Source organism: Odontomachus brunneus, unplaced genomic scaffold, assembly GCF_010583005.1.
Source record: "Odontomachus brunneus isolate Ranch 3 - 2012 unplaced genomic scaffold, Obru_v1 Obru_scaffold_045, whole genome shotgun sequence".
NCBI lineage: Eukaryota > Metazoa > Arthropoda > Insecta > Hymenoptera > Formicidae > Odontomachus > Odontomachus brunneus.
Genome location: NW_022639495.1, coordinates 1,431,511 through 1,447,859, shown reverse-complemented (window position 1 = coordinate 1,447,859; position 16,349 = coordinate 1,431,511). Strand labels below are relative to the sequence as shown.

The window sequence follows — 16,349 nt, the reverse complement described above, 5'->3', positions numbered from 1 at the left end:
TATATATATATATATATATATATATATATATATATATATATATACGCGATGCCACGCGTATATCCGTATAACGTCGCCTGGTCCGTCCTTATTATTACCGCCAAGGGAAGTCTATGTGTGCCGTGAATTTCCGGCCGTCGAATTTGAGTTGCGAAGTTTAAAGCTTCGTTTCGAAGTCGTTTACGTTGTCGGTTCACGGATAGGAACAGGGAGTGCGCGCGGCAGAGAGAGAGACATGATAGGCAAATTTATACGGCATAATGAAATTAGGTCCTGTATAATATCGTGTAATGATGAAATACCGTTCTATGTTCTCGCTGCTACATATTCATGCGCGTGGGTACACACACTACTGTTTACCCGTGTAATCATCTTATTATGAGATTATACCGAGGAAATCGATACATTTCTCGTTACTGTTTTGTTTTAATCTTGAAATATAAATTTCTATCAATTTACAATTATAGAAGCTAAGATTATTTTTTGCGAAGTTAATCTCATCAAGAGTAACCCATTTATTAATCATAATCCGGCACATTAGGATAATTTTTGACTCTATCTAATTTTTTATTTTGAATTACATGCGAACTAATGAAATGAGGACTTTCGGTTCATGCGCTAAAAAAAGTTGTGGTATGGAAATATAAGGTTTAAACAATATTTATCTGCCAATTATCTGTCGTGTAACAAAAGAGCTTCTATGGAGTCGTTTCTGAATCTATTATATCAAATTAAAGTGTCAAAGTGTAAAATAACAATGATTTTTTATTATACTTCGGTTTTTTATATTAAATATAATATATAAAAAAATATTATCCATGTAAATAACTTATTTATTTCCGGCTATATTATGATGTTTCTGTTCCGCCAAACTACGAACAAAAAAGATTTTTGATATAAACAATCTTTGTAATAATTTTAATAAAATCCGTATTATAATTAATTACTACTACAAAATCTTGAAGCTATTAATGATTTTATTCGCCTCTTGACGAAAAAAATTATCTATTTTCGTGTACCCAAATAATTATACTTTTTGACAAATTAAAACGTGTAATATTTCTTTTTCTTAAAGGTTCCAGAAATTGACAGGACAATTCTAGAGTATTAATTTTTTAAATTCATTTTCAAAGAAGTTAGACGAATTTTTTTTTATGTAAATTCACGTTGTCATCGCGTCTCTCTTTATATTTACAATAAAATGAAATACTTGAGTGAATATTTGGGACCATTTCTGCACATAATTGTATTCTGCAGACTTGAAAATATATTTATTATCTTTTACAGATTTTTTTTTATTAACACTTTTCAAGAATGTAAGCAAACGAGAAAGAAAACAGTATGATAAATGAGAGTGTCCAAAAGATATATATCATACATATATATAAGAATCAAATAAACGAAATATCAACTTATTGATTGATAAGATTTGTTTTTATCATATCAATATTAGTGACTGTAAATTATTACGTACCATTTTAACAATTATCGACTTTTCTTCTTATTTCATAACAGCGGTTTAATACGAGCGGAAGCCGGTAAAACCGCGGACTTAATCGGACCACTTCTCTCGTCTCATAAATATTAATACACCCTTCTGCCCTTCCTTAATTCGGATTCTTACGAAGTCCCGAAGTCTGCCGCACTATCGCTCATTTTCGCGCTTCCATTATTAAGGGCTTTTGGTGTACAGGATCCGCGGAATTAACTAAATTTCTACAACAGCCACGCGTGCATCGATCTATCCGAATATTCCGACGCCATTCTTCTCTCTCTCTCCCTTCGCCAACTTCCTTCTTTATCTCCCAATCTATCTATCTGTCTATCTCTCACTTTCGTCGGATACGCCTCGTCGAATTTCATTATCGAACATCTACTCGGTTAAGTCGGTTCTCCGGTACTTCGCAAATTACGGAAATCAAGGGGGCTCTGGGAAGTCTAAAGGATACTCCCGCTTCCTGCTTTCGCGCGCTCCTTGTTCCCTCATCGCATGCTCAACTGCTCAGCGAACAAGCGCGCGCACAGACCGTAGTATCTATCTATTAGTATCCTATTACGATCGGATAATCGAAATCAATCGCTCGATAAGTCGACGAGAGTCCGGGTCTCGCGTTCGCGCGGCTTTCGCGAACATTTCTCCGGCGCGGCATAAAAGAACGGTAAAAGGTTTCTAGCAACGGGACAGATGTGAAAAGTCGCAGACGGCCCAGCGGAAATAAACTGCGGCATATGTCGTCGCGCCCCGCCCTTATCCTTTAACGTTCTTCCTTTGCGTCCGTCCTTTACGACGTCGTGCGAGGTAGGGGCGCGTGCTGGAGAGACGAACTAGCGCCTGGCAGTAAAAGGCTAATTGGCAATTTACGAACGGGTGGGGTTATCCAAACACCGTATAAACGCGAACGACGTCCAGCGTATCAGACGTGGCGCATCCCGAGTGCATAGAGACGCGGCCGCATAAAAGTATACACGGATACGTCGTTGAGGGCGACGGCGACATTTTGGCTGGACGCGAACATGCGCGCCGCGCCCGGACAAAGCTGGATATTAGAGAAGGCATTACGCGAATTAAATTCTCGCAGCACGTACGTGCGGATCCTTTATGGACCCAACGCGTCTCACGGATATGAAAGGAAATGCATTATCAATCGTCGTGCTTTTAACAATTTTTACGTTCTTCTTTTTAGTTACAGCTGAAGATAATCTTTATGAGTTACGAGTTTGCAGGGGAGAAAGTAGGAATATGGACCACTTTATTGTTTTATCCAAAAAATTCAATATTAAATGCAATAACTGCATCGATAACTGTCAGAGGTATTAGCAAATATACTTCTTGTATTGTAATTATTAGAAAAAAGAATGAATTGTTGAAGAATACATTTTTTTCAACATGTGTAAAAAGTGGAATATTGACAAATGGAGTGGTAATATGAAACAGGCACGAAAATATAAAAGAAGTTTACTTTTTATTATTAAGTTGTTGATGTTAAAACAATTGTTTTTTGTTGAATTACTTTGAATGAAAACCATTATTTAAATAAATAAGATAAAAAATGTCTATAAAATAAAATGAAAAAAAGATTTTTTTCTTATGAAAATGAAGAAAAAAAACTCAATAGTTCAAATTGTGTAGCAGTCCTTTAGACTTGTAAACAGAAGTCGCAAATAAAAACATTACTTATACACCTATTACATAAGACATAATAATATAGAACATGTTGTTCGCTATTATTTAAACGAATTAACAAATTTTAAAGTAGAAAAAATATTAGCTTAACCAAATTACTAATTTTCTGCGATTTTGAAGTTTAATCTTATTACTAATCGATACTCTATAAATAATATGTTAAAATTTACCGATTAAGACAGGAAAAAAACTTTTTTGAATCTTACCTTGGGAAAAGTTTTAATATGAAAAAATCAAATCAGTTTCTTTTAACTATAAACAACAATCACGCCAAACCCTTTCAGTGACTGAAAGGATTAATGTTTATTATGTTTATTCCAGTTATGTTGGTGATGTTTAATCCGACAGGTTGCATCTTTATTTAAGAAATCAGTTTAAATTTTGAAAAATTTAAGAAATTTAAGAAATTTAAGAAAGAACATTGTGTTTAAGAAATCGTTTTACTTACTATCCTGTTCTACATTGGCACCTTCTCTCCTACTAGCATTTAGTTGTCGATATTGCTTGAATTTTTGCATCATTCTGACTCGAAGTTCGATTTAAAACTTGTCCACGACTCCTCAGGGAATCTCTCTCCGCTACGTTGTACTGTAAGAAATAGTCCTACCGAGAACATGTGCGCGACCGTCTTTTCGTTTGCTTTCAACCGTAACTCTCGTACTCACTCATACAGCGTGAACGTCCCTTGATCGAAAATCCGCATGAATTCGCTATCGTAACTTTTTACGAGAATTCTCGTAGATCGCTACGGATTCCGGTGCAACGACTCGAGGAAATCCTTAGTTTGCGTTTTCAATCCAACCTTGCGGAGAGAGCACACGGTTTCAAATATTCCTGCGTGCAAAGCGACTCGAATGTGTGTATACAACACATGCGTGACGTTTGCGACTGCTTCTCGCTCTTTTGTTTCATGTTATCGCGTCTTGAGACGTTACTTCTAGGCTATGGGCGAATTTTTGCACGCAAGAGTATCGAGAGGATCATATTTACCTGAGTTGAAATTTTCATCCTACATCAGTCCTACAAATTCCATCAAATTTGAAGAATTAATGAAGAATCTTGAGATGTCCTGAGTCAAATATTTTAAATTTCACGTTAAGCTTGCAAATATTGTCAAGTTTGTCGGTGGAAAATCTCGAGATATAGTGTTTGTTTTACGCTCTTTTGATGTTATAACGCGTAACTTATTACCGTTTTATCCATGTGGAAACTTAAAGATGGTTTTGCTGAGAACGTTTACTCAAGTCGCGAAATTTTGATTCTACATTAACGCTGCAAATTCTGTCAAACTTGAAGAGTTAATGAAGAATCTTCAGATGTACCAGCTATTGGCTTACTTTGATGCTGTAGATGGTTGTTTACTGCCGCGTTTTTCCATGTTGAAGAAACTCGAAGAAACGCTCCTTCAAGAATTATTTAATATTCGAACTTTTTCTCTTAGATTATTTTTATTATTTTTTAATTATTTAACAACCGCTTAAAATTAATTTTATTAACTATTTAATATAACAAGGCTAGTAGCCGCTAAGCATTATATTATATTTAACGCAAAATATTTCGTTGTCACTTGAAATATTTAATGGGATTCTCGGTGACATCGCGTTAATTAACACTTGTTTCTTTTGATCACATTGTATCTGCACGAGTGCCAGTTCAACAAGCTAATATCCATAGTGCTATAATGATGTAACGGGTAGCAGAATATTGCATCCAAGAGCCAAGAGGAAAGTGGCAGGACAACGATGCATCATATTTATTTCCAGATGTACAGAGATGTATATTTCATAAATATACATTTCCAACGATAATGAAAAAAATAAATAAATAACGAGGAAATTTTGAAAAAGGGAAATTTGTTATCTTACTCATCCATCAATTACATCTGCTCACTAATATTTATTAAATTGTTTAATAGTTACTTATTAGAGATAGTCTATCAGTAGTACAGAGTAAGTCATAATTAATACATTGCTTATATAAAGTTAAAAATAAAGACAAATAGGTCTTTTATTAAAAAAGGACAATTCAAAATAGAAAAAATGATGCGAAATAACCATCTAATGTAGGACAAAGCTTAAATAGTGTTCTCCAAATTTGATGGAATTTGCGAGGTTAATGTGGAATCAAAATTTCGACTCAGGTGAAGCCAAATTTGATTCAGTCCTTCCGCTCTGCTCTTAGAGCGACATATCGCCGCGTTTCATTTTGCGAGTGATTTCTTTATTTTCATTAGATATCTCGCAACGAAGCTCACGCAATCGCGACGTTTATTGCCACGGTGTGTTCAATACGAAATAATTGATAGCCAGCAATGTTTTCCCCAGGACCTCTTTGGCATTCTCTATCCCGATAACTATCCTCTTAACCACTTTCCTTCCTCGTCCACTCTTTTACGACCGAGTTGCTTTATTTACACGACAAAGCTGCAACAATACATAGATTGCGTTCGCCTGACCCGATCGCCTGATCCACGCGCCTATATTCCCCTCCTAACCTCGTAATTGACCTTTTACGCTGATCACTATTTACAGCTACGTTTCGCATTACGTTGATTATTCGCATTGTATGGTAGACCCGCGACCGTTCTACAGGCGCGTGTATGGTATGGTACGCGTGATAAAGCACGATAGTGAAACGTAGGTATCTCTCTTGCGACGTATCTTCCGACGTTTTATCGACGTCGTAATTCAGGACGACGCGTCCCGCGGATATCTCGAGCCCTCGCTTCGACCGATTTACGGTCCCTGTAGTAGTACGCACCTGCATCTCGATCCTTTTCGCCCGGCGGATATTATTTTTCCGCGAAATAATGGAATCGAATAAACGGAGAATATTGGGGAGCTTATGTGAGCTTGAGATAGAATTTCGCGCGCAGAATGTAGCTGTTTGGGGGAGGAAGGGTAGTCTGGATTTTATCATTTCTTTATGAGCACGACATGCAGTAATTGCTTTTATGTCAAGTTATTATTACGAAAGATGAAGGAAGGCGGACAAATGCACGCGACAAGTGCATAAAATACCCTGGTGTTCCGCGCATATTGTAAATGAATTGATGGACAGTGTAAGGGAGTGCTGAAGTCGAACAATGACGAACTCGAACAATGTTAATGCAGAGACGATTGTCACTAACACAATTCTTTTCGTATTTCTTATACATACAGAATTTATGTATGTTGCTTTGTTTTACCATATTCAGCGGAAAACCTAACTATGCATGTGTAGAAGTCTTTCTCCAAACTTTTCCGATATTCTTAAGTTTCTGAATTCAGATGCGAAGGTACAGCAATGTTCTTCAAGATTTTCCTGTTTGGAGCATTCACACTTTCGAAACTTTTGGATTAGGCAAATATTACGCCAACTGACAGCTCTTGAGATTTTACATTAAAATTTTTTTATTTTCGTTACATATTGAGCAATGCTCCTATTTTGCACGTACTTTCGTTGCGTAAAAGCATTTGTAATTCTGTACAACCAATATGACGTAAACTTTGCAGAAAAATATCAGTATTCTATCGGTAGTTTTTAACTTCAGTACCCCTTTAAAAAACTCAATAATTATGGAACGTGACTTGAAATTGTTTTCTTGCGAGGAGCTATGCATGCTGTTAAGTTCGTTCTGTAGCGAGAAATTTGATTCTCGGCGTATTTCACTGCGAGTTTGACAGTCAGTTTTTCCAGACATATTCGGTGTTATTTTCCAAGCGTGTTGCTAGGATTCCCAATACGATTCTTCCAATCAGATAAACCGAATGTCAGCTGACGTCAGTCATATACTGACTTGTGACATTTTTGCGAAGGTTTGCAAATTGTCAAATATAATATAATTACGTTAGAAATAACATTGAATCTGCTTGGAAAATAACACTAAATGTGTCTGGAAAAACTAACTGTCAAGCTTGGAACGTAGTACGTCAAAAGTCAAATTTCTCACTACAGAACAAATTTAGTGACATGCATGGCTCCTCGCAAAAAAAAAACAAATCACGTTCCGTGAGCATTAAGCTTAAATAAATGTTGGTGAGGCTGATTTGTTACGTAGCTTTGCAGAATTTCACCGCAAGAATAAAGACGTGCCTGAAACAGATGCGAAATAATATTATATCATGTTATCTCCATGCATTTTCTGCGCGGCGTACTTCGCGAGACACTAAGATAAACACGAGACGAACGTTACGTAAAAGCGGCAGGTATTTTTTTTCCGCAGACTCGGAACAGTCACCGGCCGTATATCTCAGAGACGACCCGCTGTTTGGCACCCTTCAGTTGCAGCAGCACAGCGAGCTTCGCGCGCCAACAGCTGAACGTGCAGCTTTCTACCTCGACGCGGCGGTCGCCGGCCGTCAACGGGAGGATGGCGACGCGCATATGCTTTACACGTTGCACGTGTACCAGTACAGCGTCGCCGGCAAGGGTGGAGGTAAATGCAATCCTATCTCGAACTCCTGTGTTCTTGTTGAATGGCCGTGTTCGCTCTTCGTCCGATAATTGCAGAGGACAGCGTGGAAAAAAAGAGATTATTCCGCGGCATCTTGCGCATAACATTGATTACACGTGTAATCTACTTTCCCTGAATTTTTGTCGCGACTGGAACGAGGGTGCAATAAAGATTCTTCCTTCTCTTCGCCGTTTCGCAATTCAAACTATAACGTGTTCTTTTCTCTCTATGGCAATGAAAACGCTCTTCTTGACTGTGCAGTTGCCGGTGGTAGGAGTCGGCTTCACTTGATGGACCTGGGAAACTCGGATCGCGGCAAGTCTTCGGGCGGTATTCCCCTCTCGGGTCTGGGCAACATTCTCCTCGCGATCTTCAACGGCCAGAAGCACTTGCCGTACAAGGAACACAAGCTGACGCAACTTCTGAAGGAATGCCTAGGCTCGTTGACCTGCCACGCGGCTATGATAGCCCACGTGTCTCCCAACGCCCAACACTACACCGAGACATTGACTACCGTTCAGCTGGCCTCGAGGATCCACCGGATGCGACGCCGAAAGATCAAGTTCGTCGGCGGCGGCACGCAGGGCACCGGGAGCGGCGGCAGTTCCGGCGAGGAGGCGGCCAGGCAAAACAGCGAATGTGATCCGAGTTCGAGTGACCTGTCGGCCGACACGGTGATCTACGTCGGGCCGAGCGCGGATGACGCCACCGACGGTGAACATCCGCCTGTTTACATTCCTAGCTTGAATTCAGGTGACAACCGTTGCGCCATGGGGAGGGTGTTGCGCGGCTCCGCCGCCGAAAGACCGTGCAAGATCCCGGAGGAACGTAGCCCGGCGCACAAGTCTTCGAAGACGGTGAAGACATTAACGCAGACCGCGTCGAAGCAAACCTCGCCGGCGCACAGTGTCACGCCGAAGGCCAGTCCGGCTAGGAAGAATCCCTCGTCGAAGACCGCCTCGGCGTCCAAAATATGCGACTCGCCAGGCAGCAAAATCCCCGTGGCGGCGCCTAGCGGCGGCTCCGACGAGCAGTGGATCGACGGCCCAAGGATCTCGAAGTCGAAAGTCGCGGAGGCCAGACACATGCTGAAGGATCCTCATCACAAGCGGGAGACGTGGATCGACGGGCCGATGCAGCTGACGGGCGCGCCTCCGTTGCAGCTACACACCCATCAGCACGCGTCTTCGGGCTACGGATTCATGGACAGTCACAAGAAGAGCATGATCAGGAAATGGGTGGAGAATCAGTCGTCGCAGATACAGAGGGCGAAGCACGTCGCATCGCGAGTCGAATCCTCGAAAATGTCCTCCGGCCAATCGTCCGGTCAGTTCAAGGAACTGACGACGTTCAAGACTTGCGGCGGTATGGACGACGACGACACGTCGTTGTCCACCGCGGAGAGCGACAGCCTGAAGGCGAACGAGATCGAGGACATCACTGAGAAGCTAAGCGCCAAGTTGAATCTGCTTAACGTCAAATCCAACACGGACTCGGGATTGGATCTAACGGCCAGTCCAGTGATGGACGACAGTGTTGAAAAAGCGAAGCTCGATTTACCAGACGACGAAGACGACGACGAGGAGATCGTCGTACCGCCACCGTTGCCGCTAATCGAGCCGCTCAGCAACGGAGTCAGCAGAGAAGTCTCCATGGAGAGTCTGAATCTATCACACAAAGACATTGTACTGCCTTCCAGGCACTCGCTGTCCTCCGAAGACGAGATCCTGGAAATCGTCGAAGTGGAGGATTTAGAACCCGTGCCCATGCAGGATTCTTGTCTGCAAGTAACCGAAGAGGATATCGCGCTTTGCATGGGCGAGAATCCTTTGCCGGAGAGCGACCAGGAGGAACATCCTTTAAGGATCCTTAGCCAAGAAAATCTCACCGTGGTGTCCACCTTCACAGGTGAGTAAATCTACGTCTATATGTATATTTTTTTTTTATTCAAATAGTGCGTCGATTTTTTAATACTTGTCAATTTCTTTATGTACTTTATCTTTGGGTAAACAAATTTTTCAGGAAAAACTGGTCACCAAAAATTGATTTTACTGTTTAGGATTATTAGGCAGTAACTGTTCAAAAACTGACTAGAGGAGGTGTTAATAGAATTAGGTGTTTCTCGGTTAGTTATTGGTCAAAACTATATAGACAAGAAAAAATAATAAGTAAATTCCAGAAAGTTTCTGTACAATAAAAAAACTGTCTAAAAATTTGGCAAAAGAAGATAACAATTAAATATAAGGGGAGGGGGATAGGATATTCTAAAAATAAATAAATTTCCACGTAAAAAAAATTTTCTTCTGAAACAGAAGTTTCAAGTTATTTTTATGTTATTTATTGAATAATAAAGTATAACATTTTACAATATAACGTTGAACAATAAAAACTTTATGAAATATTATTTTACAAAAAAAATTTGGTTAGAAATTAGTCAAGAATTGGTTAGAAATTGGTCAAAAAGTAATTAGTAACAGGTTAGAAACTGTTTTACTCTTCGGTTACTAGCGAGGCAAATTTCACCCAAACTAACTAAAAACCAAAATCCCTGGCTTCAGTTACTAACTAGAAACAGCTAATATTTGGGTTAAAATCATATATTATAGTAGAATCACATATTTCGATATATTTATTATAATTCAAAATGAAAATTTGTGACCTCTTTTAATTTGCGAATGCTAATTCAATTCATAACGAAGTATTATAAGTGTTTTCGGCCAAGGTGGCAGAACAACTTTTATGAGCGTTTTTTTCTATGTTCAAGTACATTCAGTCTCTGTCTTATTGCGATAGCTTATTCAATATCGCGGGCGCTCGACGAGAGCGAACTTCCCCGCAAACTATTCTCCACATCAACACGTAGTTCGACTTTTCGGTCCTTGAGACACGTAATAGGCCATCTGGTGGAGAACAATAATTCACTTCCCTCGAAGAGAGAAAGGCCGATGTAATTACTACATGTCATTGCGTCCTTTCCTCGAACCAGAGTGGACAGCTGCCCAGTTTCGCTATTTCCCCCGTCATCTTTATCCGCCGTGCTTCTTGCGCGGCGAGATATAAACGGACGGGCGAAAAGGATGAGACAGAAAAATCATTTCCAGACTCCATGTCGGTGATGTCGGACACGGAGAGATACAGACCGCACTATCCGCCGCCGATTGGCGCGGGAGTTCTACCGAGGCCGTATTTCGACCACGAGGACTTCCTGGAGCAGGAGACCAGGCACAAGTTCGACCAGTTGGCCCGCCTCCACGAGCTCTACCAGAGCAAACTCGCGCTCGCCAATGTTTCCAACTCCGTGACTTATCAGAGGGAGAATTCCTCCACCGTCAACGTGCGAGACGCTCCATGTAAGTTTCGCCAAGCCGTCGCGGCTGGTCAGTCATACGGGGCAAAAAGAAAGGCGCGTATAGGATTATATTTACTGCCGGCGACATCGAATCCTCTCGGCGTTGCCTTTTGTGAGCTCATCAGGATTACGTCGCACTGTATATGCGAGTTCTGTAATCCATTGCTCGTGACGCTCTCGATACCGATACCGACGTGTCGCGTACGTTGAGAGGATTTTCCGCGAAATTTCAACTCACTCTCGAATTTCGATGAACGATAGTACTTTTGAAGCACACGTTTACCTCATGGCGTTGTGGTCTTGTAGATTCTCGAAAGCTAAAGTATCGAAGAATTTTACGGCATTCCAAGAAAACAAAGTGTCAATAAGGTCGTTTTGATACCAAATCTTTTGAAAACTATGTTGGGATCTGGTACTTCAAGTATTTGAAAACAAATAAACTTCTTTGACCATGCAGTGCTTTATCGTCAGAAGAGGCATTCATCGCGTCTAACTCATGTCAGATAATCTAAGAATTTCTCGGGTTTTTTCAACCTGTAAATATTGCGCTTGTCGTATGTTTATGAAGAAGAAATAAAAACAGTCAGGGCACATTTTTAACACGTAAGATGCTTATTTTTACATATCGTATAGAGAAAAACCTAGTTATAATATATACTTTTATTTCTTTTACATTGTTCTACATTAACCCTCATTTTCTCCTTTTGCCGCAAGTTCTATTAAGGTACTAAATACTAGATATGCAGAGCAAAGTATATAGGACTTAACATAAGGGTACACAATAATTGCAAATTAAAAAAGAAACCGTAGAATTCTTGAATTATCTGATACGAATTAAATATAATGAGTGCCTCCTCTGGCGATAAAGCATTGCATGATCAGAGAAAAATTATTTGTTCTGAAATACTTTAACTATCATATTAACTAGCTTAAACGATCATATCAATATAGTTTGCGAAAGATTCGGCAGAAAAACAGCCTTATTAACACTCCTCCTTTGTCATTCGCGATCTACTAAATAATTAGGAATTAAATAATTAGGGACATAAGATCGAACGATTCGTAAATTTTGATTAAGGCACAACACATTACATGCGTCTTCTACATCCAGTATGACATTAACGCAGGACAAATTCCAGCAGCGACCGTCTTCCGTCCGCCGTCTCGGTGTCAGTCCTTGTCCCTTTCGGATGTGTTATTCAACGACAACGCGAGCAATCACGGAAGCATCTACAGTGAACCCGCGTACATAGCCGGCAAGTCCGATCAGGAGAAGATCTGCGATAATTGTCGTCAGAGTATGTCCAGGCCGGCCACGGCATCTTATTGGTATCCCAGCAGTGTCGCCCACCTTGCCAGTCCCAGAAGGTACTGCGGCAAGTTGGGCGACTGCAACATCTCCAGTCTGAGGCATCCAGATGGTGCTTCGAACCCCAATCTCAAGGAGGAGATCGAGAGGATACCCGGAAACGGAGCGTCCGGCTCGGATCCCGAGGAGGAATACATAGAGGCGAAGAAGCTGTTCACTGCCGCTGAGAGATCCGAGAGAACGGTCACGGGAAAGTCCGACATCGAGGAAGATTTGAAAATTCAAGGTTGGTTTTGATCTAGTGGCATCAAATCCAAAAGCCGCTTATGTGCATGGAGAGAACATTAGTTTTTTTTTCATGTACAGAGAATAGAATAATAATTCCATTTTTAGTAATTTTTTTAATAGTACACTTATAGTTATTACTTGATTCCTTTCAAATGAGATACTCCGGTTTTAGTTGAAAGTTAGATGAAAGTTTTTCAGTTGAATCACGATTACAGATATAATGTCACATATAATCATATAACTCAACTAAAAACTTTGGATCTAACTCTGAATAAAAATTTGAATATCTTACATGAAATAAGTTTCAAGTGACAATTATTAATATAGTCTTTAAGTTCTTAAATCATAAATAGTGTCTATAAAATGGAAAAATAACAAATTAAATCAGAATTTCAAGTGTTTCTCGATTAAAAAATTCTATGGCAATATTTACTATAAAATTTTATCCATGCACGATTTTCAAATGCTTCGCGACATTTAGAGATAGCAAAAAGTTGGAAATTGCACGTTTCGATAAATCTTCACTCGTGAATGAATTAACAAATTTATCATCGTAGCACTGTCGAGCTTTGTTTTGATGTAAAAAGTGATGATATACAATATTTGTTCAACGTTTTATATTCCAGGCGCAGGATCCTTGCAATTGCCCATGCCGTCTCCGGCGCAATCCTCAGGACGAATGCAACGCAAGATACTCAGTCTTGGTTCTTCTTTCGGCCTGAACAAGGAAGGCTCCGATTCCGGCGCGGACTCGACTCCGCGCGCAGCCAAATTGTCGCCGGCCACGCTGTCGAGACATCGCGCGGAGAGTTCCGGTTACGACAGTGTCGTCAGAGACAGCGAGACGAGTAGCATTGCCAGCGACTCGTCCCGACAAACTGGCGCATTGCAGGAACATCAAGGTAAACATCAAACATCTCAGCTTACGATTGTGCGCAAAAGCGTGCGATTGATATCTTTTCCTAGCTAGAGAGATAACAAAATTGCTTACTTCTGCTAATAATGTCATAGACATCTAAAGTAAATTGTCTTATTTTTCCGGAATTGGAATCGCTGTAGCATCTGAAGAAATTGCTTCCATTAAGAGTAGAACGCAGGAAATAATCTGAAAAATCCCTCCGCTCTTCCGTACACGCTATCGTTACAATTAGTCGATTATTCCAGTTCGCTTCGCATGAGAACTTTCTCGTAACAATCGTTATTTATCCCACTGTAGTTGAACTAATCTATTCTACCTTCTTCTCTCTCTTTCTCTCCCTCTCTCTCTCTCTCTCTCTCTCTCAACTTGCTCGATAGTGCCAATGCAAAAGTGCCGTCTTAGCTGAGCCAAGTGTCCAAAGCACGAAAACATTGCTCAGATCCTTCGCATTCCTAGAAAGAATACGCAGGCCCTCTAAAACGACCCCGCCGTACGGTGATTCTCCTCAGGTGGCGCGCTGGGAGTTCTAACTTCGACGTTGTGCGGGTGTTTCAGCGGTGGAACGGCGGGCGGCAGGGTACGGGCCACGGCGGTCGCGGGCCCACTGCCGGGCCCAGCCGGGGCCGCCCGCGGTGGCGGGGATACTCGCGTACACAGGCGAGGACGTGGACATCCTGGACAGGCGCGCACGGCTGCGCTCGGATCCACGTGGCACGATGTCCAGGATACACAGCCTTCGCCTGCGCCAGCGCCTTCTTAGGCTGGAACTGCGCGACGCTAAAAGGCGCCTCATGGTGCCCGACACTCGCTGGAGTTACGATTGTAAGTTTCGTTCTTTCGCGATAGGTACCGCGGTAGACCCGAATAGTTGCGAGTTATGCGTGCCAATAATTTGATCCCTTCCTTTGCTAAATTTTGTCACTCTACTTTCGAATAAAATTGAAGAGAATATTTCGTTTGAAGTGTTGTGTTAACATGTGTGTGAATAAAGTAATTTTGTTTCTCGTTGTTTTCATTGGAATAATTCTCTAGTGAATGAAGGTGCCAATCGTTATTTTCATCATACATAATCTTCCGTACTGTTCGCTTTATCCTGCTTATCACAATATTACGGTACGATGCAGAATTCACCAAGGATTTAATTTATTTGTGTCGTTGCATCTATTAACAACAGGCAATTGCCTGCGCAGCAAACTGCAGTTAATGATACGCACTTACGAACACGTTTCGTTGTGTTTGTTTGGAACAGTGCACGTGGAGGACAGTATGGACTGGCGGGATCCGTCATTCTTAGAAGCTCTGACGGTCGAGACGTGCATCCTGCAAAAAAGGGTGGAGGCCTGTAAGAGCCACGTTCTCCTGGTCACCTGCTTTGATTCCTGTCCTCAGCAACAGTACGCGCGGCATGCCGTGACGTCGACCGAAATAAATACCACCTAACGTAGACTCAGATCAGCACGCACGACCGCGTGTTGATCACCGAACCCGCCCACCCACCTACGAATTTAATCGTTGAAACGAGACGAGCGAGGTCGCCGAGCGAGTAAATTAACGGGGAATGGCGTCGATGTCGCTCGACTCCGTCCAGTAGTTGTTAATGATATTGTGGTATCGTCATCGTCATCGTACGTCGTCACTAATTGTTAAGCCTAAACGGTACTGGCAAGATTAAACGAGGAATATATAAGAGCCTAAGGTAAAAGATTTTCACCGAAGTATCGCACACGTACACGCACACGCACGTGTCTTATCGAAGTTATAAGAGTTTATATCGGTAAAAAGGTGTATTCGTGTTAGAGAATATTGCGATCGCTTCAGTCTCAACGATGTTTCTCAGGATGTAGGACGGTGATGTTAGGCAATTATTGCGATTGTTAAATACACAGCGACACGGTTTCACGTCGCGTTTATATCAGCATTAATGGTTCGACATGAAAGAAAGAGAGAGAGTTGGTGCTTTGTTCTTTACGTCTATTATTCGTCAGAGAGTCGTTTAAATCACTATGTCATCGTCTGACTGATGCCATTAAGTAAGCTATAAGAGAGATTTTCGAGGGGGTGTTAAGACTGCCGGCCGACCGGCCGAATACTGCGTATTCAGTGGGAACAGCGACGAACAAAACGAACCGACGAAGCCGTCGTGGTGTAGAGAGATATTCGTCTCAATTTAGAAACAATACGACGCGCGTCGATATTCGTGACCGTCGAGCGAAGGGAGTAACAATCGACCGCGGACTGAAAGACAGTCTAGTGAATATCGAGAAAGCAGATCATGAATGATTGCGGATCGTTCGTTCGTAGAGAGTGTCGATTATTCATCGACACAATCAAGGTCGGCTACAATTTCAGTGGCACAGTTAGCCACGGTTGATGAAATTTTCCTTCTCTATCCATGTTATCGCTAGAGCTGTAATCCAGACGAAAGATCGACGAACGGTGTCCATTGATCCTGGATTACCGTTGGAAATGACTCGATGGAAGTTAGGATATTAGAGGTAGATGCAAATTTGTTTATGAGAAATTCGAGCTTCGGTGTGAAGGGGAAACTAGACGAGGGGGACGAAACGGGGAGAACAGTTTGCCGCGAGCGAGCGAGCAACGCACTGCCAAAAGAATGAAGGGAAAGATCTTTTATACGATTAACAATTGATTAACGAAACGCGCCGTACGTAATGTATCTAATGCACGCACGTTAATTCATGGTATTATCGTAGCTTTAATCGTTATCAGCAGTTACCGCACTTCGTAGGGCTCTGTAACTCACCTAGAGAGACGCGAGTCGTTCCGATGAGGGAGCGTGAAAGCGAAAGGAAGAAAGCGTAGAATGAGAGAGAGCGAGAGAATGAGAAAGTGTGTGTGTGTGTG

General features: G+C 41.5%; 1 protein-coding gene across 2 annotated transcripts in view; it reads left to right on the top strand.

Annotated features, from left to right (window-relative positions):
• The window catches only part of LOC116844729, a 605,932-nt gene extending 589,589 nt beyond the window's left edge, over positions 1–16,343 (top strand). For both annotated transcript variants that reach the window (XM_032816654.1, XM_032816653.1), the window contains 7 exons: positions 7,389–7,601; positions 7,881–9,527; positions 10,721–10,969; positions 12,108–12,563; positions 13,192–13,467; positions 14,040–14,306; positions 14,734–16,343. In XM_032816654.1, coding sequence (XP_032672545.1) covers positions 7,389–7,601; positions 7,881–9,527; positions 10,721–10,969; positions 12,108–12,563; positions 13,192–13,467; positions 14,040–14,306; positions 14,734–14,924 — 3,299 coding nt within the window. In that variant the 3' untranslated portion in view covers positions 14,925–16,343. The remainder of the gene's footprint in view (positions 1–7,388; positions 7,602–7,880; positions 9,528–10,720; positions 10,970–12,107; positions 12,564–13,191; positions 13,468–14,039; positions 14,307–14,733) is intronic.
• Positions 16,344–16,349: the final 6 nt, after the last annotated feature.